The sequence below is a fragment of the Oreochromis aureus genome, linkage group 17 (assembly GCF_013358895.1).
Source record: "Oreochromis aureus strain Israel breed Guangdong linkage group 17, ZZ_aureus, whole genome shotgun sequence".
NCBI lineage: Eukaryota > Metazoa > Chordata > Actinopteri > Cichliformes > Cichlidae > Oreochromis > Oreochromis aureus.
Genome location: NC_052958.1, coordinates 22,887,552 through 22,912,114, shown reverse-complemented (window position 1 = coordinate 22,912,114; position 24,563 = coordinate 22,887,552). Strand labels below are relative to the sequence as shown.

Here is a 24,563-nt window from a genome sequence, read left to right as displayed (position 1 = left end):
ATAATGTCTGATAATAACAAAATGATATACATATTCCACAATGTTCCTGTTGTTGGAAGCTGGGTTTCTTATCTCTCACAGTCAAAGTCCCAGAGCTAAAGATCTGAATGTGTTTACAGCAGAAATCTCGCAACTATTTTGTATAAAAGATTGATTGACTGACTGATCATTTATTTCAAGCATGAAAACTTTTTCCTAGCAGTTCTCACCACATGCACTTGAAAATTTTCATCCCCCCTCAAACTGTAGCCCCCACCTCTCTGGTTGAAAAAGATTTTGAATATTGACTGGCAAATTATTATTTCTACCTCTAAAAATGATCTGTGCTGTACTGTAACTAACCAAGTCAAGAAGTCACCATGGTTTCCTCTTTTACCACAGCTGTTCACATTAGCAATCAAATCATGGCCAAATATTTATAGAATAACAATAAGAAGACTGAGATAATGCATTTTATTTCCTACTGTATGATATGGATGTGAAAAGATAAGAAATATGTCTCTGGCCCCTCATTGTACATTTAATCAGAATAAGAGATATGAGATATTAAGTATGTTGTAATTGTTAAAAACAGAATCATAATTTATATGGGATTTTGCTGATGGTTAATTATGCTTAAATGCTTAATACTGATCAGAACATAATCAGGTATAGGTTTAATCAATATAAATTTGTTTTATAACTTTTGGACTTTTTCTCTGCTCATTTTTACCATGTTAGATTATAAATTTAATCTAATTTATGTGATATGATTATTTGATTAGTAATATTATTCTCTGATTTCACTTTTACTTAAAAAAAGCCAAATCAAGTAGTGGTATAGTGGGATGCCTGACAGCTACATGCCATGTCAGGAGAATACAGAATACACTACCTCAAGACAATGCAGTGTCTCCCACACTTTTACTTAATTGAATATCAGCATTATCCATGAGTGACCTTAAACCTTTAACCAGCATTATCCATGAGTGACCTTTAATGAACTGCAGTGGCCTTGCTGCTTCACTGACCTCTCTCTGATCACTCCCATCATAAAAACCCTGCCTTTATATTATATAGTGCTCATCACTAGTGCTCATCATTAGTGCTCATCACTAAGTTGTTACTTTTATTAAAGAAATAAATGCAGAAATAAACATGAATGAGACAACAAGATCATATTTGTCTACTAAATTTAAAATAATCCTTGTTGAGGAAAATGCTGCATCTGTTGCATTTATAGGCAAATAGGACGCTTATTGTTTCTTTTATTATCATTTATGTAGGTTTCAATTTCTTGTGTTAACCTCAGATCTTTAAGTTAAATCTTAGATTCATGAATTTAACCTTTTCTTCTTAAACCGTAACAGACTGACATGCTGCCACGGATCATCTAAAAAAGTCCGAACTTCTACCCCATTATAGTTTTATACAATAGCACCCCAGAGAAATCTTGAATAAGCAGACAAAAATGGCTTTAATGTGCAGTTTTCTGGATGTCATGGTGTTACAATGCATTTACAGAGAGGCACTGTATGCTTCAACTGCACAGTGTTTTAATATTATCCCTTATTAATAAATCAGATGTGTTGCTGCAGCAGAAATAAGATTAAGAGGTAATTTCATGAAACAAGTGAGTGGTACAGATCCAAAATGCACTCTGCCTAAAATGTTAGCAAGCAACAGTTCCAATTCCTCTGATAATGCAGGGTCATTAATTTGACTAAAGTGTCCACTTATGTACATTTTCTCTCTGAATAGCATCAAATAGTTAACATTAGTGTTATGATTTGAGGGCTGAACTGTAAAGGTTTGATCCTAGATTCGCCCCTAGGAGTGAATAATAGCACAGCTTCTCAAAGATCTGATACCTGACCTTTGTCTTAAATCAAGTGTGCTGCACTGACAGTAAATGGTATCTGGAAGCAAAACAGCCATTTATATTAAGTTGATGAGGTCTGAAGGTGTGATGTATGTACTAATTTTATTCATTCTTCATTTGAAAATGAAATCAGCTCTTTAGTGTACAGTTTGGTGGCTCTTAAAAGAGCCTTTCGGGCTTCTTCGGCATGTTCTCTGAGCTAACGCTTTCTCCTTGGATGCTGACTCAGAGTCACCAGCGGCCTACTTGGCTTAGCGGCGTACACTTCTTCCAGTGCAGGTTCCCTTAACGCCTGCTTGGGCTTTTTACCGGGTTTGGGCACCTTAAATGACCCAGAAACCCCGGATCCTTTGGTCTGGATCAGAGCCCCTTTCTTTACCATTATATTAATGGCGTGTTTGATGAGGAAGCCGTGCTGATCCACATCGTAGCCCTGGAAGCTCAGCGCCTGCTTTATGGCGTAGTAGGAAAGACCTTTGCGGTCCTGGGAGGCAGCCACGGCTCTGTACACCAGTTCGCTCACAACGGGCCCTCCTTTCTTCTTCTTCCCTGAAGCTTTGGCCTGGGTGGCAGAGTCACTGGGCGCTTGTGAAGCTGCTCCTGTCATCGTGTTGTCACCCGACTGACTTAGTAATAATAACAATAATATAATTAAATAGCCAAAGTGGAATTTCCGGAAGAAAAAGGAACGTAAACGCATCATGAGAACCATGAAGACTCAACCCAGCCTGCTGCTCGTGTCCGCTGCGGGAGGGCGCAGAGAGTTGTGTTTTTTCGTCACCAAAAACGGCTTTAAAATCACATTTAAATGAGAAACTGAAGCATGAAATTAAACCGATCCGATAGCGGAGAACTTGCTCTTTACAAAGAAGCTTTGTAGACGTTTACTCTTCATCGAGAGTTTGCTTGAGGCGGACTTAAACCTCTCTTCGAGGCACTGTTCCGTCTCTTTGCCCTGCAATTTCTTATTGTAAATGCTTTAAAATACACAAACACCACAAACAATAAGGTTAAACAGCGAGATAACATGTTTCTGCAGACATCTCATCCATAAACACCGAGTTTCTGCGGATATGTTTTCATTAACCCGAGGTTTTCTCAGTGTCTGCAAACACACTAGAGCTGATGGAAAAAACTGTCCAGGCACGAAGTCCCACAGCGTTTTCCTAAATTTAGTAGTTTAACTTCTTAGTTACTGATTCAGATACTCCTGGATTATAAATATTACTATGTGAAATAGAAAGAAAGCTATGACTTCAACTAGTTGTTTTAAACTAAACTCTGCATTGCTTTAATAAACTGCATCCTTGTTCACTGACCTTTATCGAACATTAGTTGTATCAAAATAATAATTATTCAACTTACCTTTACTGTTTTAGTACTTAAAATAAAATATTTAACAATTAAACATGTGAGCTACAGCTATATACATTTAAGTATGAAATATAGGTTAGAAACGCACAGTATAAAAAGGCTCAATGTTAGTACAATACTTGAGTGTTTTTAAGTGTTTGAAGCACAAAAACCTGCACCTAATAAAATCTGATGCAGTATGATTGAACAGGCCTGAAGTAAATCTACCTCATACAGGTTTTTTGTTTTGTGCTGGACAACAGCGGCTTATACAAAAAGGCACATTATAAACACCTGTGGTCTTACTTTCACAGATATAACAGAAAAAGAATCTGATAAATTTTTGATTAAATATTTTAATATTAACTATTTGTTTGAAGTTTCTCAGGGTCACATATTTTAGAATACCAAACACGGAAGCAGCTCAGGACCTGAAAAGTGGTGACTTTCACCTATTTAGAAAAGAGAAATTCTCTGCCCCCTCTCTCTGTAACCTAGTTGACAATTTTAGGTATATGTAATACAATATATACATAATGGTCACGTTTCAAAAACTATGCATATTATTAGAGCCACTAGATATGGCTATTATTCAGCATAGTCTCTATAGCTTACACCATGTGATTGGCAAGTTTGAATTATTTGAACTCGTAGTCAAAGATAATACTGTTTTTCCAGTTTCAAGTCAGATCCCTGCCTGCTAATTAAGTATCTGTTAGCTGATAGGGTGAAAATGTAGAGCTAACTTTTCTTTTTCAGCTTACTAAGATTAGCTAGCTAGCTGTACATTAGTAGCACTGTGTAATTCTGGCTTGGACAGTGTAGATGCTTATCTACTCAGTGCACTATGGAAATGTTACATAGCCAGTAATTTTTAAGGTAATGTAGGCCCAAGAGACATACTGACTCTGCTACATATATAGTACGATAACAACAGGTTAGGCATAATTTAGCAGCATAAATTTAACTTACATTATTTGTAATTAGTTTAATAATTATGCAGAATTTTATCAATCAAATTGTCATAATTTAAAACATTTATATATTAAACGGATCAATAGCTTTACTCCATGAGGATTGATTGTGCTTTTATGTTACTCCTAAAGGCCAATTCTGAAACACAAAAACAGCATTTGGCCACATTAGACAGTTTTTGAGCTAAAATTAACAAGAGGAAAGAAAGCAAAGGTTTGGGTCTAATCCCCCAAACAAATAAAGTCCCCATATGTACTGAATTCCCTGCTCATATTTATCTTCATTACCACTACAACCATCTTAGGGTTTTTCATTCCACACAAAACAGGAAGTGTGATTTTTTTTTTCCCTGTAATTTTTACAAACCTACATAAGATGGTTACCTAAACTGGTAAAGAGAGTAGCTCAGTCCTGGATAGTCCCCTAGATATATCCCACAGAGAAGGCAGATGTTAGCTAAGTTAATGTTGATTATGGACAACACCTGCTACCCGCTGCATGAGACTGTGGAGGCCCTGAGACTCAGGGGTATCGAACTCCAGGCCTCGAGGGCCGGTGTCCTGCAGGTTTTAGATAACACCCTGGGTCAACACACCTGAATCAAATGATTAGTTCATTACTAGGCCTCTGAAGAACTTCAAGACAGGGTAGGTAATTTAGCCATTTGATTCAGCTGTGTTGGATCAAGGACACATCTAAAGCCTGTAGGACACCGGCCCTCGAGGCCTGGAGTTTGACACCTGTGCCTGAGTCCTTCAACAGCAGGACGGAGCGCTATTGCAGGTTGTTATTTTTGGCAGTCAGACTGTACAATATCCAAACAGGATAAACACTGTCTGAAAATACATGTTCATCACTTCCACTTTTTGTTCTGTAGATAATCAAATATTATTGTTAACTATACTACCCAACATTTAAAAAAAAAATAAAAAAAAAAAATCCTAATGTACTTATTTATCTAAAACATTTAAAAAATCCAACTAAAATCAGTAACAAAATATAAACTTTTACTTTATTTTCAGTATTTTTCAAGTTTGGCTGAGCATTTCTAACTTTGAACCACCAATACTGACTCAAATCGGTGAGTTCAAACTCAGAGAAGGTACCCACGCCCACAACAGGCTTAATATTCAAATGAACTCACTGCTTGCCAACCATGAGTCATTATTCAAAGCAAATTAAGAATTTATATTAACTCCTTAAACTTTGGAACATCCACAACACTAGAGTCAAGCAGTAAAAGTACTGAAACACTTAATTTTAGGAGTTCCATCTTACAGCCCATGACATTTGGCCAAAAAGCAGCTAGATTGTTAAGGAAGTGGAGAGATTTTCCTGCCAGAACTTTCCAGACTAACTGTTTAATCTGTTCCTGTTTATATGAACATTATCAGCTCTGGATATTTACTTGTAATTTTCTTTTGATGGGTGTTATTAGTGATGATTAGCGTTTTGACTGCACTGGGATGCAGTAGCCAGTGAACTGGGATGCAATATGATGAGCTGATGCTAAGCCTGGTGGAGCTTTAGTGTGTTTGCCTATCTAAGAGCTGTAGTGCTATTAAAGTGTTAGATTTATCCATATTACACATTTCACGGAGCCAGAGCTATCATTCGTGTATCATTAATTAATGAAAATCTACAGTAAATTGAGGGCAGAGAGTATGTGGAGTTAGCGAGTCACCCTGTTTCCTCCACCAACTCATGTGTGTTTGCAGGCACCGAAATAACCTCAGTTTAATGAAAAGGTATCCGACGGAGATCATTATTTTGACATAACATGTGTGGACAAACATGTTGCCTCGCTGTTTAACACGTTTTTGAGGGGTTATTTTAGATTTTAACGCATTTAGAAGAAAAATGTCGGAGAAAAGACACGAATCGGTGCCTCACGCCGCGGCGGACAGGGCAGGTTTAAAGGCTTCCAAAACAAATTGCAGAAAACTAAGAAAGTTTATAAAGCTTCCCTATAAAGAGAAAGTTCTTCTCTATCGATTCGATTTGAAATTTTTATCTACTTTTACCTTCAGATGTTGTTTTAACGTAGTTTATGAAGAGGAGAAAACACAAGAGCCAAGGTCTTCTCGCTGCGGCTGTGAGCTGCAGGCAGGGTTGAGTCTCCACGGTTCTCATGGTGTATTTAAGTTCCAGTCACTGTTCGGAGATTTCTATCGTCTCATCGACAAACACCACTCCGTTAACGCCATGGCAGAAGTCGCTCCTGCAGCAGCACCAGCTCCGGCCGCCGAGGCGGCTCCCGCAAAGGCCCCGGCTAAGAAGAAGAAGGCAGCAGCGGGCAAGACTGCCAAGAAGTCCGGCCCGTCCGCTAGCGAGCTCATCGTAAAAGCAGTGAAAGAGTCCAAAGAACGCAAAGGACTGTCTCTGGCCGCCATCAAGAAGGACCTCGTCGCTCGCGGTTACGACGTAGAACATAACTCTGCTCACGTCAGGCGGGCTCTGAAGAGCCTGGTGCAGAAAGGCGCTCTGGTCCACACCACCGGAACCGGGGCATCTGGTTCTTTCAAGGCAGCCAAGCCAGCCGAGAAGCCCAAGAAAGCAGCCAAAAAGCCCGCTGCTAAAGTAAAGAAGCCGGCGGCAAAGAAGGCCACTGCAGCTAAGAAACCAGCCACCGCCAAGAAGCCTAAAGCCGCTAAAGCCACCCCGAAGAAGGCAAAGAAGCCCGCGGCAGCTGCAAAGAAAGCTGTGGCCAAGAAGGCAAAGAGCCCCAAGGTGAAGAAGACCGCAGCGCCCAAGAAAGCAGCCACCCCTAAAAAGCCTGCAAAGAAGGCTGCAAAGCCCAAAGCTGCGAAGGCAAAGAAAGCTACACCAAAGAAGAAGTAAACCACCTGCTTTTTAACAAAAGGCTCTTTTCAGAGCCACCAGCTGTTCCTCTGAGAGATCCTCCTGTTGGTCATCGGACTCCTTTATGCTTCATGTTGGCTTTATCACAGACTGTAACTGGATTGATTCCTGTCCCACCCGCCTCTGGACTGTAAATATGTACGACGGAATTCTTTTTTTTTTTTTTTTTTTTTTTTTTTAATTTTATTTTTTTTGTGTTAAGCTTGTAAATATGCTTTCTGATGTGTAGTGTATGCACTTTTTATTCGAAAGTCTGTTCATGAATAAAACTTATTTTTACATCAATATTGCTTTTGTTCCTGTCATTGCACAGTGCAGTCTTGGAAGGTCTGTATTAGAATTATTTATACCAAGTTTACTTTGTCACAGCCAAAATTTTAAGGGGTTTAATGTTAAAAGCTGGGTACTAATGATGCAAGGAGAAATGATGTTAGTATTTCTGGCTTTACTGAGCTGATTGGTCTAACTTAACTGCAGCACAATGAGCTGTCAGGAGGGCTTTTAGTTTTGTTTGTTTTTTCTTTTAGTGGAGGTGTCCAATTTCACAGCCGCTCACTTCCGGCCTACGAAGGACCCGGCCCATGAAGACCATCCTGCTGAGGCTGGTCCTCAGGAGAATGCAATCTCTAAATTTGGACACCCCCAGTGACTGGTTTTACACGTCCATAAGTCTTTTCATATCAGCCAAAACATTAAATGAAAATTTAAACTGGGCTTAATCAAGTAAAAGACACACAATACCTCGTGAGTTCAGTTAAATTGAAAATAAAATAAAATATGCTCTAAAATCTTCAATCTTAAAAGATAAAGTCTGAGTAAAAAATATGTTTTATTTGGTTATATTTTTTAAATGTATGCACTAATTTTATATCTTTTGTGTTCACAGGCTGTAGTAGCTTTTTTGTCTGCAGACAATTTAATGGTGTCAGGAAAATGAATGATTTGATAAAAGTTGTTTGCCATTAAGCTCTGCGTTTTTGGGGTGTGTTTCGTTCAGCTCTGGTTTGAATCACTGCTCTTAATCTATCGCTTCACTTCCTTATCGGGACTTTTGATTTTCCCGCTTCAACAGACGAGCCGTTGATCACGCGCACAGATTGGACCAATTAGCGCTGCCCACACGCCGGCGCTGGCTTTATAAGAGTGGTGACGGCAAGCTCAAACTCACAACTCGTTTCCCTGAAGAAAGCAATCTGATAGTCACTAAACATGGCTAGAACGAAGCAGACAGCACGTAAATCCACTGGAGGAAAGGCTCCCAGAAAGCAGCTAGCTACCAAGGCTGCCCGTAAGAGCGCCCCAGCCACCGGTGGCGTGAAGAAGCCTCACCGCTACAGGCCCGGTACTGTGGCTCTGAGGGAGATCCGCCGTTACCAAAAATCTACCGAGTTGCTGATCCGCAAGCTACCTTTCCAGCGCCTGGTCCGGGAGATTGCTCAGGACTTTAAAACCGACCTGCGCTTCCAGAGCTCCGCCGTTATGGCTCTGCAGGAGGCAAGTGAGGCGTACCTGGTCGGTCTATTCGAGGACACCAACCTGTGCGCCATCCACGCCAAAAGAGTCACTATCATGCCCAAAGATATCCAGCTGGCCCGCCGCATTCGCGGAGAGAGGGCTTGAGCTGATCTGAGATCAGTTTCTACACAACAACGGCTCTTTTAAGAGCCACACACACATCTGAAGAGCTAAATCTGTCACATTTATCAAAGTCAATAATCACTGATTATGAGAATCTTAAATTCTGTGTTATAAACTGTTCGTGAGAGAGCACGGGAAAATACTGTCTGCTGCTATTGCATGCAAGACCTCTAATAATTTGTAATTATTGGCCTTAGTTTAAGAAAGTATAGGGACTGTACTTTAGGTATGAACTTTTTAGGGTACTGTGGCATATTTTTCTTATATTTGACTGTGTGCTAAAAGAACATCATTAAAATTGCATAGTGCTGTAAATAACCTTATACTAAATTTTGTTAAATTACAATAAACACTTTAAATTAAACCCAGAATAGTTATTTCGGATGTTAAAAGGTTTCATCCTCACAGTGAAACACTTTGGTAGGACACTGACAATATTAAATTAGAATCAAAACTATGCAGTAAAGTATTTGTCATTTTCGACGTTTCACTTGTTCTTTTTATATCACTGTAAATAGAAAATGTTCACTGTCGAGCACAAACAGGGCAGCTCTGTGGAGCCACGGGATTTGAAGCCATTTCTAGAGACTTTACGTCACAGCGTGTTATGGCGTCCTCCATTTTGTTACAAAAAAAAAAAATAAACAAAAACAACAAAGTTGTGTCCTAAGACAATTCGCAGAATGTTAGGCTTCACAGGGAAATGGAGTTTCATTGAAAAAGGGACAAGCCAATCATTGTAAGGTTAGGAAAGGTGGATATTGGTTTCTGGGAAAGCTAGGCTAGGTGAAGCGAGTTAACATTGTTCACATCAGCGCCACCGCCATTTTGGTTTGGGGCACGAAGCCATCCCGACGAGTTACTTTCAGCCACAACGGCCCTTTCGTTAAGCCCATACGCCGTATGTATAATCACGTTGCAAGGGTTAGAGTCTTATTAACAAGAACATATTCACAAAGTTCTGTGTAACCAAGCCAAACTGTAAAGTTGGAACACTTATTTCTTAGGACGAGTTGTGTGGCTCTTAAAAGAGCCGTTGTGTTGGATTCGAGACAAAGTTAACCGCCAAAACCGTATAAAGTACGGCCCTGCCTCTTCAGAGCATACACCACATCCATTGCAGTCACGGTCTTTCTCTTCGCGTGCTCAGTGTAAGTAACTGCGTCACGAATTACGTTCTCCAGGAACACCTTAAGTACACCGCGGGTCTCCTCATAAATCAGGCCGGAAATACGCTTCACCCCACCGCGGCGAGCTAGACGGCGGATAGCGGGCTTGGTAATGCCTTGGATATTATCACGTAGAACTTTACGGTGACGCTTAGCGCCTCCTTTTCCGAGTCCCTTCCCCCCTTTTCCGCGTCCACTCATTTTGTCAGCTTATGTGAAATTGATGAAAGTGAGCGCACGGGAGCGACTCTAAGTCAAAGCAACGGACGTATTTGAAAACACCCAGCGCCAACATGATTTGAGGACGTAATAGGAAACAGGGACCTGCCCCTTCGACTTTAGTTGTTCTCGTTGTGTCTGAACGTGAACTGTAACATGAATTAAATTTTTAAAACATTTTTAATATCAGCGACATATTTACAAATAATCAAATTTTAATCAAAGACGCACATGCTTTTCAATTTTAAAAATTTATTGGCGTTTAATTTTATTTTGATGGTTTGATAGTTATTTGATGATGTTGGATAGAAATATTTACTCCCATTATTTTCTAGTCTATCAGAGACCATTCTCTATATTTCAGCATGATGTATTAACTTTGTGGATATTCTTCGTCTGAGCTTTATTTACTGTAAACTGTACATAAGACGTAGAACCAAACCTGTTGGATGTTTATTTTGTATACCACATTTTTCGGACCATAAGAATCAGAATCAGAAAGACTTTATTTAAACCCAAGGGGCAATTAAGATACAATTAAGATACAACAGAGCAGCATGAAGTTGAAGATAAGGACAGGGCATAAACAGGCAATAAGAGTGAGATAATAAATACACAGAATATACAGTATATACACAGTTTTAAAATTACACAGTTTTAAAATTACAGTGACTGAAGGGTGAATAAATAACTGTAAGTGACTAGGCTCACGGGATTATAAGGCGCATTAAACGAAACAAAACAGTCAGATAAGTCAAATTTTACTCAAATCATTCTTCTTGCTTCCTCCACTTCCGTACCATTGGTTCAGATATGTGGATGACATATCTGAACCTGGGTGACACCTGGGTGAAAATCAAATCTCAGGACGTACCACAATTCACGGACCACATTAACTCAGTGGACCGACACATCAAATTCACCAGGGAGGATATGAAAAGTGGCAGGTTAGCCTTCTTAGACTGTGAGATTTCCATCAGTAATGGGGACATCTAAAAGCTGACATGTACCGTAAACCTACGCATGTGGATCAGTATCTAAGGTTTGACTCTCATCATTCACTGGAGCACAAACTGGGTGTCATTAGGACGCTACAACACAGAGCGAACACCATCCCCACTGACACAGTGGCCAGGAAGGCAGAAGAACAGCACATCAAGAAGGCCCTGAGTAAATGTGGTTATCCCAGCTGGACTTTTGTCAAAGCTGGAAAAGCACCTAAAGAAAGCTCCAGCCGATCCAGGAGAGAAGGACAACCGCTGCCCAAGCGAAAACCTGTAGTGATCTCATATGTGTCAGGAGTATCGGAGCAGTTGAGACGCATTTTTTCTAAACACCAGGTCTCTGTGGCTTTTACAGTTTTTTCTGAATGCTTAAACCCTGACTGTGATTCTTATAGCACAATTTCTAAAACTATTAATACTTATAGCAAAACCACTCACTGAGTTTGCAAAACTAAAAGCACAAACACTGCTTTGCACTCAGTTTGCCATTTTGTAACACACACCTTGCAAAACTGTAGGTTTTTGCAGAACTGTAAACACAACTCACTGCTTACACTCAATTTCCAAATGATCAGCACACTCCTAGCAAAACTATACACATTTATGGCTATTATTTACACTATTTTGCCAACTGTCTGGCACACTGTCACATGTGAAAACTGTTTTAGAGAATTAGTTCACTTTGCAATCAGCCTAAGCACTTTAAATAAGCTACAGGTAAGCTGTTCGTGTGGAGTACAATGAGAATTAGAGGAGGCAGAGGAGGCCAACGGGTTCAGCCTAACTTGAGCCGCTACACTGTAGCAAGCATCATAAGGACATTTCGAAATGAGAATCGGTTAGTACAGTCACTTTGCACTAAGATTTGTAGCACTGCCATGCTAATGAGAAACACAACAATACCATAGATGTAAAAATACTGAAATTGTTACTTTACAGAATTGCTAGACGACCAGATGCTGGGGCAGAGGAAGCATGTTCACTGCAGACCAAGAAACCCATATAGTCAATATGGCGATTGCAAATAATTCTATACTTGGAAATAAACACTTGTGTTTGTTTTAATGTGTGTGAATAAACACCAGTACTTGAAGTTTGGATCCCTCTATGCTTACGGATCCATGACAAAAGTATGAGCTCAAACTGACATAGCCTACCTTGTGCACAGAGAAAGCAAAAGCCAGATGTGTTTTTCATTCATACCATCAGTGTGTAGTTGGTGCATTGTGTGCTTATTACAGTTTTTTCTGAATGCTTAAACCCTAACTGTGATTCTTATGGCACAATTTCTAAAACTATTAATACTTATAGCAAAACCACTCACTGAGTTTGCAAAACTAAAAGCACAAACACTGCTTTGCACTCAGTTTGCCATTTTGTAACACACACTTTGCAAAACTGTAGGCACAATTCACTGCACAACACTCTTTTTGCAGAACTGTAAACACAACTCACTGCTTACACTCAATTACCAAATTTCCAACACACTACTAGCAAAATTATACACATGTATGGCTATCATTAACACTATTTTGCCAACTGTCTGGCACACTTTCACATGTGAAAACTGTTTTAGAGAATTAGTCCACTTTGCAATCAGCCTAAGCACTATAAACAGGCCACAGGTAAGCTGTCTATGTGGAGTACAATGGAAGGAGCAGCAAGAGTGAGAAGAGTGAGAATCAGAGGAGGCCGAGGGAGAGGATGTGGAGGTGAAGAAGTTGGAGGAAGAGGACGTGGAGGTGAAGAAGTTGGAGGAAGAGGATGTGGAGGAGCAAGAAGAGGACGAGGAGAGGAAAGAGGAAGGGTAAGAAGAGGAAGAAACAGAATAACTGATGATTTCAGAGCTACAATAGTGGACCATGTCATCAACCATGGGATGACCCTGAGGGAAGCTGGCCAACGGGTTCAGCCTAAACTGAGCCGCTACACTGTGGCAGGCATCATTAGGACATTTCGAAATGAGAATTGGTTAGTACTTTGTAGCACTGCCATACTCTAATGAGAAACACAACAGTACCATACATGCAAAAATACTGACATTGTTACTTTACAGAATTGCTAGACGTCCAGCTGTTGGGGGCAGAGGCAGAATGTTCACTGCAGAGCAAGAGGCCCATATAGTGAACATGGTGATTGCCAATAATGCAATAAGACTGCGTGAAATACAGCAGCGCATAATTGATAATGACACCATCTTTCAAAATATACACAGTTCAAGCATTTCTGCACTAAGTCGTACTTGCTGCCGCACAGAATAAGAATGAAGCAAATTTACAGAGCTCCTTTCGAGAGAAACACAGAACGTGTAAAGCAACTGCGATATGACTATGTGCAGGTAAGCTAGTGTCATTGGTTCTGAATTTGGAAGTGCATACTGTAGTGCTGTGCATGGGCCTGATGTGTTGCATTTGTTGTGTCTTGTTCAGAGAGTGATGGAACTAGAAGCAGATGCAATGGGACATGAGCTACTTTTTGTGGATGAGGCCGGTTTAACCTCAGTAAAACCAGGAGACGTGGCAGGAACATTATTGGACACCGTGCCATCATCAATGTCCCAGGACAACGTGGTGGTAACATAACCATGTGTGCAGCTATAAGCCAAAATGGTGTTGTTCACCATCATGCAACCATAGGCCCATACAACACTGCACACATTATTGCATTCCTGGACACCTTGCATGACATGCTCACTGTTCAGAGACCAGAGCAGACCCGATATGTCATCATATGGGACAATGTTGGTTTCCATAGGGCTGCTTTGGTCCGCAACTGGTTTACAGACCACCCATCCTTCATGGCACTCAACCTCCCTCCATACTCTCCATTCTTAAATCCCATCGAGGAGTTCTTCTCTGCCTGGCGCTGGAAAGTGTACGACCGTCATCCTCATCAACAGGTAGCCCTTTTACAGGCAATGGAGGAGGCATGTGGAGATATTGACCAGGTATCATGTCAGGCCTGGATACGGCATTCAAGGAGATATTTTCCCCGGTGCCTTGGACTGGAGGATATCGCATGCGATGTGGACGAAATTTTGTGGCTGGACCCAGAAAGACGACATGATGTAGGCTGATTGTCTTTTTTTCCCCTTTTTGTTGTGAAATTCCTATTTTGTGTTCTGACTTTGTCTTGGTTTTGATGAGTGTGAATAAACACCAATACTTGAAGTTTGGATCCTTGTATGTTTACATGACACTATGACAAAAGTGTGATCTCAAATTGACATCTGTACACAGAGAAAGCAAAAGCCAGATGTGTTTTGTATTCATACCATCAGTGTGCAGTTGGCGCATTGTGTGCTTAGTAGATGATGGCTTGTGTGTACTGTTTGATACGAAAACACCATTTTTACGAAGGTGTGAAGAGTTAATCTAGCTGTGTTCGCTTTTGCAAGAGAACTATAATGTTTTGATAATTGGGTGACAGGTTTTCTTATTTGTGTGTAGAGTTTTGGAAAAATAGCCAATAGTTACAAAAAATGTGCTTAAGCAATCAGAAAAAACTGTAATTTGATGGCTTGTGTTTACTGTCTGATACAAAAATACAATTTTTACAAAGGTGTGGTGAGTTAAGCAAAGGTTATTCGCTTTTACAAGAAAACTACAATGTTTTGCTGATTGGGTGAAGAGTTTTCTTATTTGTGTGTAGAGTTTTGCAAAAATAGCCAATAGTTACAAAAAATGTGCTCAAGCCATCAGAAAAAACTGTAATAGTTTTAGAAATTGTGCTATAAGAATCACAGTTAGGGTTTAAGCATTCAGAAAAAACTGTAAGCCTCCAAGAGTTGATTCTGTTCATCTGGACGTAACGTTTTGTGGGAGAAACGTTTCGTCACTCATCCAAGTGACTTCTTCAGTCTCAGCTGACTGCAGGTGGGAAACCTGCAGTCAGCTGAGACTGACGAAACGTTTCTCCCACAAAACGTTACGTCCAGATGAACAGAATCAACTCTTGGAGATTGACTTTCCTGGATGATTGAGAATGCATCAAGACGTTGCATAATTAAGATTAAGGAACTGACCTCCCAGCCCATTGTTCCTTCCGTGGGCTGGTTTCAGTCATTATGCAAATGTACGGTTTATAAGGTTGGGGAAACCTGCAGTCAACTGAGACTGAAGAAGTCACTTGGATGAGTGACGAAGCGTTTCTCCCGAAAAAAACGCTACGTCCAGATGACCAAATCAACTGTTGGAGGTTCTACTGTAAAGTTTTAACATGGGAGTTTATGAGGACTGACTCACTGCTACCTCCCCTGGACGCTAGAAGAACTGCTGGGGTGATAGTTCTGTTGAAGTAGAAACTTCTTATTAGACAGGATAACAAAGAGTTGGGCACACAGTCTCAGTGGTATACTTTAGTAGGATATTATGCTTCATTTTCTAACAGTCTGCACAACATGCTGCACAGTCAGCCTCAGAGCTTGTTCTAATTTTTTTACACAGCCATGTTCTACACTCCTATTCAACATGCGTTTTTTAATTTTCTCAAAATATAAATTATAATATTATACAAAATGAACCACAGCGGCAAAACACTAACGAGGTCACATGAAATGACCAATGTCATGTTTTGTCCTTAAATGAAAGGCTGATAGAGGTCCCGGCTCTTTAACATGTTCAGTTTGCTATGACGTCTTTTACAGGCTCAGTGGTTTACATTAAACAGCTCTGTGTTTGTTTGTGTGGATCCTACAGCCTGCTAAAAGTCTGCAGATGGTTAGTTTGTCCTTCAAACACAAGGACAGAAGCTGCTCTCAGCCTGAAGCTGGATGGAATAAACAGAGCTCGTCCTGCTTCATGTTTGTGCTTCTGTTCAGACTCTTTGTATTACAGTTTTTTCCAATCGCTAACAAGCGCCTACCCATACTTCAGATACTTTTTCTAAACTCTTAACACAGACTCACACCTACAAAACACAATTGGCCAAATGGATAATTTTCTTCTCAAAAATACATTTTGTTAAATATATACTAACTCTTCATTTCAAAATAGAACACATCTTTCCCTTCACACACTAACTGTACAAAAACACTATAAATCTGACTCAAAATGAAATTAGTCTGTCAAAGAATAACACTTGTTTTCACTTCACAAGGTACATGCAGTCAATCAAAGTACACCAGGTTTCAAAATACTGGCTATTATTGACATTACAAAAACTGCATAGACTTTTATGTTTCAGTGTTACAGGTATTTGCATGCGAAACATGCAATCCACCATTTGACACCAGAAATGTCTTGGTTGGTAACTGTATGTCCACATGTACAGTAATGTTCACATTCAAAAGCATTCCAGTAAAAAGCAAACAAGTTTTTGTTTCTTTACTGTTTACTACAGGAGGTACAGTAGAAACACGGTATGATAGGACAGAGAAAGTTTTACAGTATTGCTCACAGTGAACAAAATATCCATGAAACACACAAGAGCATTCTGAACAAAAAACAACAGCAAAAAGCCAAGATAAAAGGGGGAGGGGGGAGGGGAGGGGGGCTAAAAAAGGCAAAAATTTGCATCTAATCTCTGCGATCTTCAGGGTTAGGCCACATGTTTTCATCAACATCACATCTGATGTTATCCAAGTCGATGCACCTGGGATAAAACCGCCTGGTATGTCGGATCCACCCTTGGCAATCGTCAACTGTGATGTCCCTGGAGCCAGCATCCATGGCTTCAAGGAGGGACATCTGGTCATGTGGCTGATGGTCATAAACCTTCCACCTCCATGCAGAAAAGAACTCCTCTATGGGGTTGAGGAAAGGTGAATAGGGTGGAAGGAAGAGACTTACCAGTCTTGGTTGGACTTCAAACCATGTTGTTATTGCTTGCAGTGATGGAAAGCCACATTGTCCCAGGTAATTACAAAGGTCCTCATGTTTTCACCCTCCTGACCCTGCTCTGGAACCAGGCGCTGGTGGAGATCATTGAGAAAGGCAAGCAAGCGCTCTGTATTATAGGGTCCAACCTGACATCTGTGAAGGAGTAATCCTGCATTTGCAATTGCTGCACACATGGTAATGTTTGCCCCTCTCTGTCCTGGCACATCAACTGTGGCCCTTTTTCCAATTACATTTCGTCCACGTCGACGCCTTTTGGCCAGATTGAATCCTGCCTCATCGATGTATATGAATTCATGAGGGGCCTGGTTGGCCTCAATTCCATAACTCTCTGAAACAAAGTTTATGTAAGTCATGTTATTACTGTATACCATACTGTACTGTAACCTAGTATTGTGTAGGTTACCTACTTGCAAAGTGCAAAGCTTATAGAACTGGACATTGGATTGAATATACACTATACCTGGACATATTGTCGTCGTAGCTCCTTGACCCTCTCACTGTTCCTCTCAAAGGGAACAGTGTAGAGCTGCTTCATCCGCACTCTGTGTTTGGACAATGTCCGCGTAATGGTTGTGAGGCTGATTCTATCGATATTGTCAAATATCTCATGGTCCGCCACAATTCTAGTTTGAATTTCACGCAGTTTTATTGCATTATTTGCAGCAACCATTTCTACAATGGCAAGCTCCTGATCATTACTGAGGAGCTTTCCTCTTCCCCAGAGGGTGGAAGACGTTGCATTCTTTAGAAAGACAAAAATTCAACATATGCATTACTGTATGACCATATTGACATGTCAAGTGAGAATAGAAACAATCCATGTAAAATGCAATACTTACCTGTTGGTTTGTTGAAAGATGCGTATAATGGAGGCAACCGTTGACCGCCTCAAATTGGGCTGCACTCTTTCACCAGCCTCTCTTAGTGAAAGACCATGGTTGATTACATGGTCAATGATAGTGGCACGAATTTCATCACTGACTACTGTTCTTGCAGCCCTTGGAATGCCACCACCACGCATTCTTACACCTCTACCTTGCCCTCTCCTTGGGCCTGCTCTTCTCCCTGGGCCCCTTGCTCTTACTCTTCCTCGACCAGACATTACAGTGTTTGTCTTTTCTTTGTTTCCAAAACATCACTCCTCAAGGTCTTGCCTTATAAACCCCACTGAGTCTAAGCCAGAATGGAATAAGCTGTGGTTGGCCCAATTTACCCAACATAAATCAGCTGTGTGTCAATTATTCAATTGTTTGTTTATTATCAGCTGAGATATATTTTTGATATTGATATTGTTTTTGTACTGATATCATTGCAGAAGCAGAGGTTTTAATACTGTATCTAAGGTTTGGAATATTGTTTTTGCTATTGTGGGATGTTGTGTGTTAACATTCGTAAATACTACAAACACAGTCCATAATTTTGTTGGGAGGTATAGCTTGTCTGTTAAGGAAATGTAAGCATTGTGGAAATGTGTTCACTGACTGCATATTGGGTGAACACGACATGAAATGTGTGAATGGTATGGCCACAACAGACCGATGCTGTGCTAATTGTGTTTAGAGTTTTGCAAATGTGACAACTGTTTGGACAAACGCTTGTTAGCGACTGAAAAAAACTGTAAGAGACTTTTGTACAGGCAAGTCTGTTTGAAATGCAGAAAATTCAACAGCTCCACCAAGTGGAAGAACAGTGAAAAGCAGCTGAGCAGCACATTCCAGTTAGTTTCTGTTTATTTCATAACTCTTCTGCATATATTATCAACAGTTTAACAAACAGGATTCTTTTAGTTAAAAACACGATGTAACATTGATGGGTGGAGGTCTAACATGTGAAACACTTAAACCACTTCTACACACAGAAACTTTTGGCTTATTCAGACCAGTTTGGCAGCGCTGTTTTTGGGAGAGGTGTCAGTAAAGGTTCTTGATGGAGGGCAGCAGCTTCACACTCACACAGACGGAAACTAATTCCACTACTGCCGGTACAACACAACATCCCCAGGTTTGTGCGACTGCTGGGCTAATGCAGTCAAAGTCATGCACTAAGAAAACTTTGCAGGTTTCCAAAAAAAAAGTCACTTTTTCAGACGTGTTGGAAAATGTCCAAAATGCTGCAAAATGTGGGAGCCATGAGCGTCAGTTTGTGCCTCTGAGGGGTTTTATCACGAGTGCAGATAAAAAACTTGCAATTCAAATTTAAAAAAAGATTCCTATAAATTTCTTTATGCTAACTCTAACTTAAACAAAAAGTAGATGAAACCATAAAGTTATTGTTGCAGAACATATACCAAACTGAAACCTTTATGCTGGAAAATCTTTAAATGTAGTTTAGTTTAAGATTGATTCATGATTTTACAGACACTGGTGTTTTCAGGTTAATGGGAAGTTGTGTGAAATATATATTTCAGATGGCTTTGATTTGGCTGGAATTTTTTAATCCCTGCATAAAACAGATTAAAAAAGATACTCAAAGAAAACAGCTGAGATAAGCTGTTTAACCAAATGTTGCATCTTGCACATAAAACCATGAATAAAAAGCATAATTATTGACATTTTAGAACATCTGTCACAGATACAGGAAACTGTGAAGATACAAAGAATTCAAAGAGAAACAAAAAAACTTTGAAAAAGGAATTTCTGACAATAATTACCGTATTTTCCACACTATAAGGTACATTTAAAATCGTTTCATTTTCTCAAAAATCGACAGTGCACCTTATAATCCAGCGCGCCTTATGTATGAATTCTGATTGTGCTTAATGACCTCGAATTGACTTTATGTGGTACACGGCGCTCAAAAATCAGTCAGAAAATGTTTAGTACGACTTTGGTAGGCCACGAAGCCGCACCGGAGCATTATGGCTACCGTAGTCAGGAGCCTTGCGTAGTAATCTGGGCCCAAAACTTCGTCTGCTTCAGGTCCCAAAGTCAAATGAACACTGCTGCGTCACTGAGAGTTAAAAACTGTCTAAATTCTTTCATCTTTAAAAATTTGATCAGCGTTGCTGCTTTACCAGGTGTAACAATTAAGTTTAACATCCAGGCATCCATGAAAACAGAATTTATTAAATTTTACGGAGTTAGAAGTTAGCAGGAAGTTAGCTCGCTAGTTTCCATCTAAACATGATATATCATGTTCTGACTGAGAGATTTCTGAAACAAATTAAAACGTACAGCTCTGCTATCACTTCCAACATAAATGAAGACAGAAAACTAAACACCAGCGACGTTTGTAGGGTTACTGAAGTTGGGCTAGCTGGTATATAATGATGTACTACGTGATCGCTAGCGACACAACTATGTTAGCATAACATAAATACAGTGAAGCTGGAGGATGAACACTAACTTTTTTCCACTCAATAAAAGTTAACGTGAGGGTTCCTGATGGTTATGGACAAATGCAGTCGCATGGCAGGATGCTGTAAACGGACCAAACTTCAGTCAGGAGAACAAGTGAGATAATAATACGAGGTTAGTCATTAATATACTGAAATACCATGGGAATAGAGGAGCTGCGAAAAAATTTAGCATTAATGAATCAATGGTACAGAGTGGAGGAAGAAGAATGAGTTGAGTAAAGTTTGACTTATCTGACTGTTTTGTTTTGCTTAATGTGCCTTATAATCCGATGCGCCTTATGGTCTGAAAAATACGGTAATAATTTTAGCAGCTAAAATAGTTCGAAACACTGTGAATAAAAGATTGATGCAGCTTCATCTCTGGAAATCAGATCTCCAGGAGAAAAATCTCTGTGGTCCTAATAAAACACCATTATCAGAACCTAGATGGAAATAATGATGATTACTAAAGGTAAGAGTTACTTAAGATGTCAGCATAAAGCAAAATTTACAAAACTGGAGCAGGTATGTGCAAAAGTTTAAAGCACAGGTGCCTATCAGTCCATATGTGTACACCAACTGATTAAAACTATAGAGGACTGTCGGCACCACCTCTATCAGTCACCACCTGTTTGGTGAATTAAAGCAGGAACATCATGTGACACAAGTAAGATTGTTCAGTCCGGCATTCAGAGAATAAAAATTCCTTGAGAGGCACAAACTGAATCAAACTGGATAAGATGAATCGCTAGCTGATTTTAATAATGAGCAGTTCGTGTTTGTGTGTGAAAGAGGTATAAGGAGAGCTAATGCAGGATGTTTGTAGGACTTTAGGGTAAGGCTGGACATCTCCGACATCTCCGATCTGCACAGTTCAGGGTTAGCAGCTTCAAGGGTTGACGGAGCACAGTTCACAGCTGCAGAGAACAGGGCAGAGACAATAAAACAGGAAGTACTGTAAAATCTCAAACAGGCCTATTTTTCCTCTTGGTTTCTTCATCCTTGTTCACTCATGGTTATTGTTTATTTGTAAAAACTAAGGAATTCCTCTAGTGTTTCACAATAAAAGCACACACATGTACCCAGATTTTGTGTCCTAGCTCATCTGAGTCAATAATGGCAAAAGTACCAAAATGTTAAAGATGGCTTTCATTTCCATCCTTGGAGGCAACTTGTTTACCACAGAAAATCAAATTCACAGCTTCAACTCATCTTCAGAGCTTCTATATCTAGCATTTGGACATAAAAATCAGAAAAGAAATAACAGTTTGGTCCAAATTGGTGTCCAAGTTACAGACAGGGCCACATTTAGCCCAGAGATCTAACTCCTTCAACCAAGAGACCCAAACCCACAACCTGGTGCCATAGTCTGGACTGTACCACCAACTATGACTCCCATCTTTTATATATAATATGAAGATGTTTCCGAGTAATTTCAGACTTTTATCTTCAATAGAAGACTAATAACCATCATCTTTCAAGAAATAGTATTTTTATCCACTGGTGACAGGTTTCCCTGGTACATGAATTTTTCTGCTGCAATGTCAGGCTGTAGTTTTCCTATATATTTTATATTTTTACTTCCACTTTCAACTTCTAAGCATATTTATTATTCCACATTGTCTTTATTAAATATTTGAAAGTCTACACCTTATTCTACCTTTAATTGAACCTTTCTGAATATAACAATCAATCTCAAGACTGCATTTTTCAAATGGAAATATTCTAGATTTCTACTCAAGTGTCCGCTTCAAATGTTTAGTTCAAATGGGTTCCCTGAGAGCCAGATCCAGCACACCTAAAGAGGGCTCACTGGATAAATTTACAGAGTGCAAAAACATGTAAAGAAGAGGGGTGTAACTTTGGGAGTTTTCATTGCACCAGTATGCAGGTTGTTGCAAGTTGTCAAAAATGACTAATAATCAGAGAGTTTATGCAGTTAATTTAATCTGAACCAGATTACTGATCCTCCTCAGTGGTGCAGCCTTCTAACTGACAAAGACATCACTCATGGCCTGCCATTGTAAGCCAAACTAAGATGGCTAAACACAAGAACCTGCTGATGAGTTTCTTTGATTCATCACTGCAAGATTTTTCTGTGATGACATTTTACCAGTTTTATGTGGAAACACAGAGACACATTCCTTCTATTAAACATCGGAGGTGGTTCCTCAGTTTTATAAATGGATGCTTTATAAAATGTGATTATTTTCAGTATGTATTTAAACTTCTTCACACTAAAATAAAGGAAACTTCTGGGTCTTAAAAATGAAGACTGTGAGGAAGAACCTCAAACAAGACGTCCTGTTGTACAGAAATCTGTCGAAAACCAGCCCTTCAGCTCCTGTTACCTCTAGCCCGGTAAACATCTGCTCTCTGGTCAAGCATGAGCACGTTCAGCTGGAGGCTTCGTATCAGGAATTCATGTCTATTTTTTAGATGCAAACTATAAACCATTGTAAAGCACATTTGTAAGACTGATTTACAATAATGGAATTTTAGAGTTTATAAACCATATATCACATATCTGTTCACATCTTCTTTCCACAAGTGCTGAGTAAAAATCTGTGCTCATATTTTGATTATTCTCTCAGTCGGCTGTGGTGGTTGGCTAATGTTAGCTGACCTGTTCTGCCTGTGGTTTCTTATTGTTATATGGGACAGAACACCTTTAAATCCAGTAACTGTGGTTTCTTATTGTTATATGGGACAGAACACCTTTAAATCCAGTAACTGGACATGGTGTTATAGATGATGTTTTAAACTGGATTTTCTTCCTTTGACCTTGAGATCTGTGGACACTGTAGTCTCTGTCGTCTCTTTTAAAAAACAATTAAAAACTAACCTTTGCGTTTGGTTAACTTTTTTTTGTCTGTTTTGTTGTAAATGCTCTGGCATTTCTTTTTGAAGCACTTTGTGATCTCTGTCTTGAAAGGTGCTATATAAATAAAATTTTACTTACTTAATTTTGAGGTTTCGGTTTTCAAAGATGGCTTTAAATGGTTCGTCTCACAAAATATAAGTCTAACTTCAACAAAGCATCTTAAAAAGAAACTATTTATATAAGTGGAGTTGTTGTTATACTCAACAAGTCACCTCAGTTATCACTGTTATCAGACAGAAGTGAACTTCACTGACACAATGACTCGTGTCTGACTACTTTCTCAAAGTTTTTCAGCCTCTTCCAGACAAAATAGATGTGGATGCTTCTCACCTGGCATTGATAGCCGAGGTAAACAGTGGACTGACAAAGATGGGAAAAAAAACCCTAGGGCTGATCTGGTCTGGAGTGACTTTGCTATCTGAGTACACTCACTACAGATGAACTGCAACTAAAGCTTTGAGGTGTCTCAGGGATAAAAACATTAAATATTTAAGTGAAGCATTTTTTAAATTCCCTGATTTATTGCTAAGTTAATATTATTCAAATATGTTAAAAACAGTTTGGATATTATTTTATTATATAATATATTAGTTACAGTGTTTTAACTACAACCATTATGGGATGTTTTAGAGATCTCTTGGCTGATTAAAATTTGTTTGTCCTACAGGGGCCACCGTCGCTAGGTGAATTGGGAGACGTAAGAAAACAGAACTCAGTTGACTGCAGTCTGCAATCTACTGACATCTGGTGGTGATATTTTATACTCTGGAACTTTGATTGATCTGGATGTCAATCTGTGCTGCCCTGTCACAGCTGCTGGCGATGGTCATTTACACAGAAATTATTGTTTTGTTGTGTGTGCTGTTATGTGAGGTATCGGACAAAATGACATTTTAGAATGCTTTAGGATGCCAGTTTAATACAACATCAACATTTCAGTCTCCAAAAAGCAGCAGGACCTTTGTTTTCCTGTTGTTTTGCAAATTCACCTTAAATTCAGAGATGCTGTAGATTTATCACATTTATAAAGCATCCAAAGGAGAAGAACACACTTAATTGAGATGTTTAGGGTGGGGACAGACAGTTTTATAGGAATTACCAGCTCCAATCATTTGCTTAGTTGACTTGGCTGCCCTGTAGAGGTACCACATGAGGACTCATTTAAATATTTTTTAAAATAAATATATAATAATAAATAATAAATATATAATAGATAAGCTGTCATGTAACCCTTGAAATCTGTAAGTGCTGGTAAAGTTATTCCTTTTTTTCATTCTTTATAAAGCTCATAAAAAAATTACAGTTTGAATGGGTGGTTTTGTTGAGTATGCTTCCAAATAAAGGGTTATTCTAGAAAAAGCATTTGTATTTTAGACACTTAACTAATTGACTCCACATTTTTTAAACCACTAGATCCCTGT

General features: G+C 39.4%; 4 protein-coding genes across 4 annotated transcripts; 2 read left to right on the top strand and 2 right to left on the bottom strand.

Moving 5' to 3' along the window:
- Positions 1-1,004: 1,004 nt before the first annotated feature.
- On the bottom strand, positions 1,005-6,276 carry LOC120433894 (histone H1-like). Its single transcript, XM_039600893.1, has 2 exons — positions 6,214-6,276; positions 1,005-2,487 (listed from the first exon to the last, which is right to left on the bottom strand). The coding sequence occupies exon 2, from the start codon at positions 2,466-2,468 to the stop codon at positions 2,061-2,063; it is 408 nt and encodes a 135-aa protein (XP_039456827.1). The 5' UTR covers positions 2,469-2,487; positions 6,214-6,276; the 3' UTR covers positions 1,005-2,060.
- An 80-nt stretch (positions 6,277-6,356) lies between these two features.
- LOC116317954 (histone H1.10-like) lies at positions 6,357-7,336 on the top strand. The gene has a single exon (XM_031736853.2). The coding sequence runs from the start codon at positions 6,395-6,397 to the stop codon at positions 7,028-7,030; it is 636 nt and encodes a 211-aa protein (XP_031592713.1). The 5' UTR covers positions 6,357-6,394; the 3' UTR covers positions 7,031-7,336.
- A 152-nt stretch (positions 7,337-7,488) lies between these two features.
- LOC116317971 (histone H3) lies at positions 7,489-9,174 on the top strand. The gene has a single exon (XM_039600895.1). The coding sequence runs from the start codon at positions 8,261-8,263 to the stop codon at positions 8,669-8,671; it is 411 nt and encodes a 136-aa protein (XP_039456829.1). The 5' UTR covers positions 7,489-8,260; the 3' UTR covers positions 8,672-9,174.
- Positions 9,175-9,317: 143 nt separating this feature from the next.
- On the bottom strand, positions 9,318-10,059 carry LOC116317969 (histone H4). Its single transcript, XM_031736870.2, has one exon. The coding sequence runs from the start codon at positions 10,057-10,059 to the stop codon at positions 9,748-9,750; it is 312 nt and encodes a 103-aa protein (XP_031592730.1). The 3' UTR covers positions 9,318-9,747.
- Between the last annotated feature and the right edge of the window lie 14,504 nt (positions 10,060-24,563).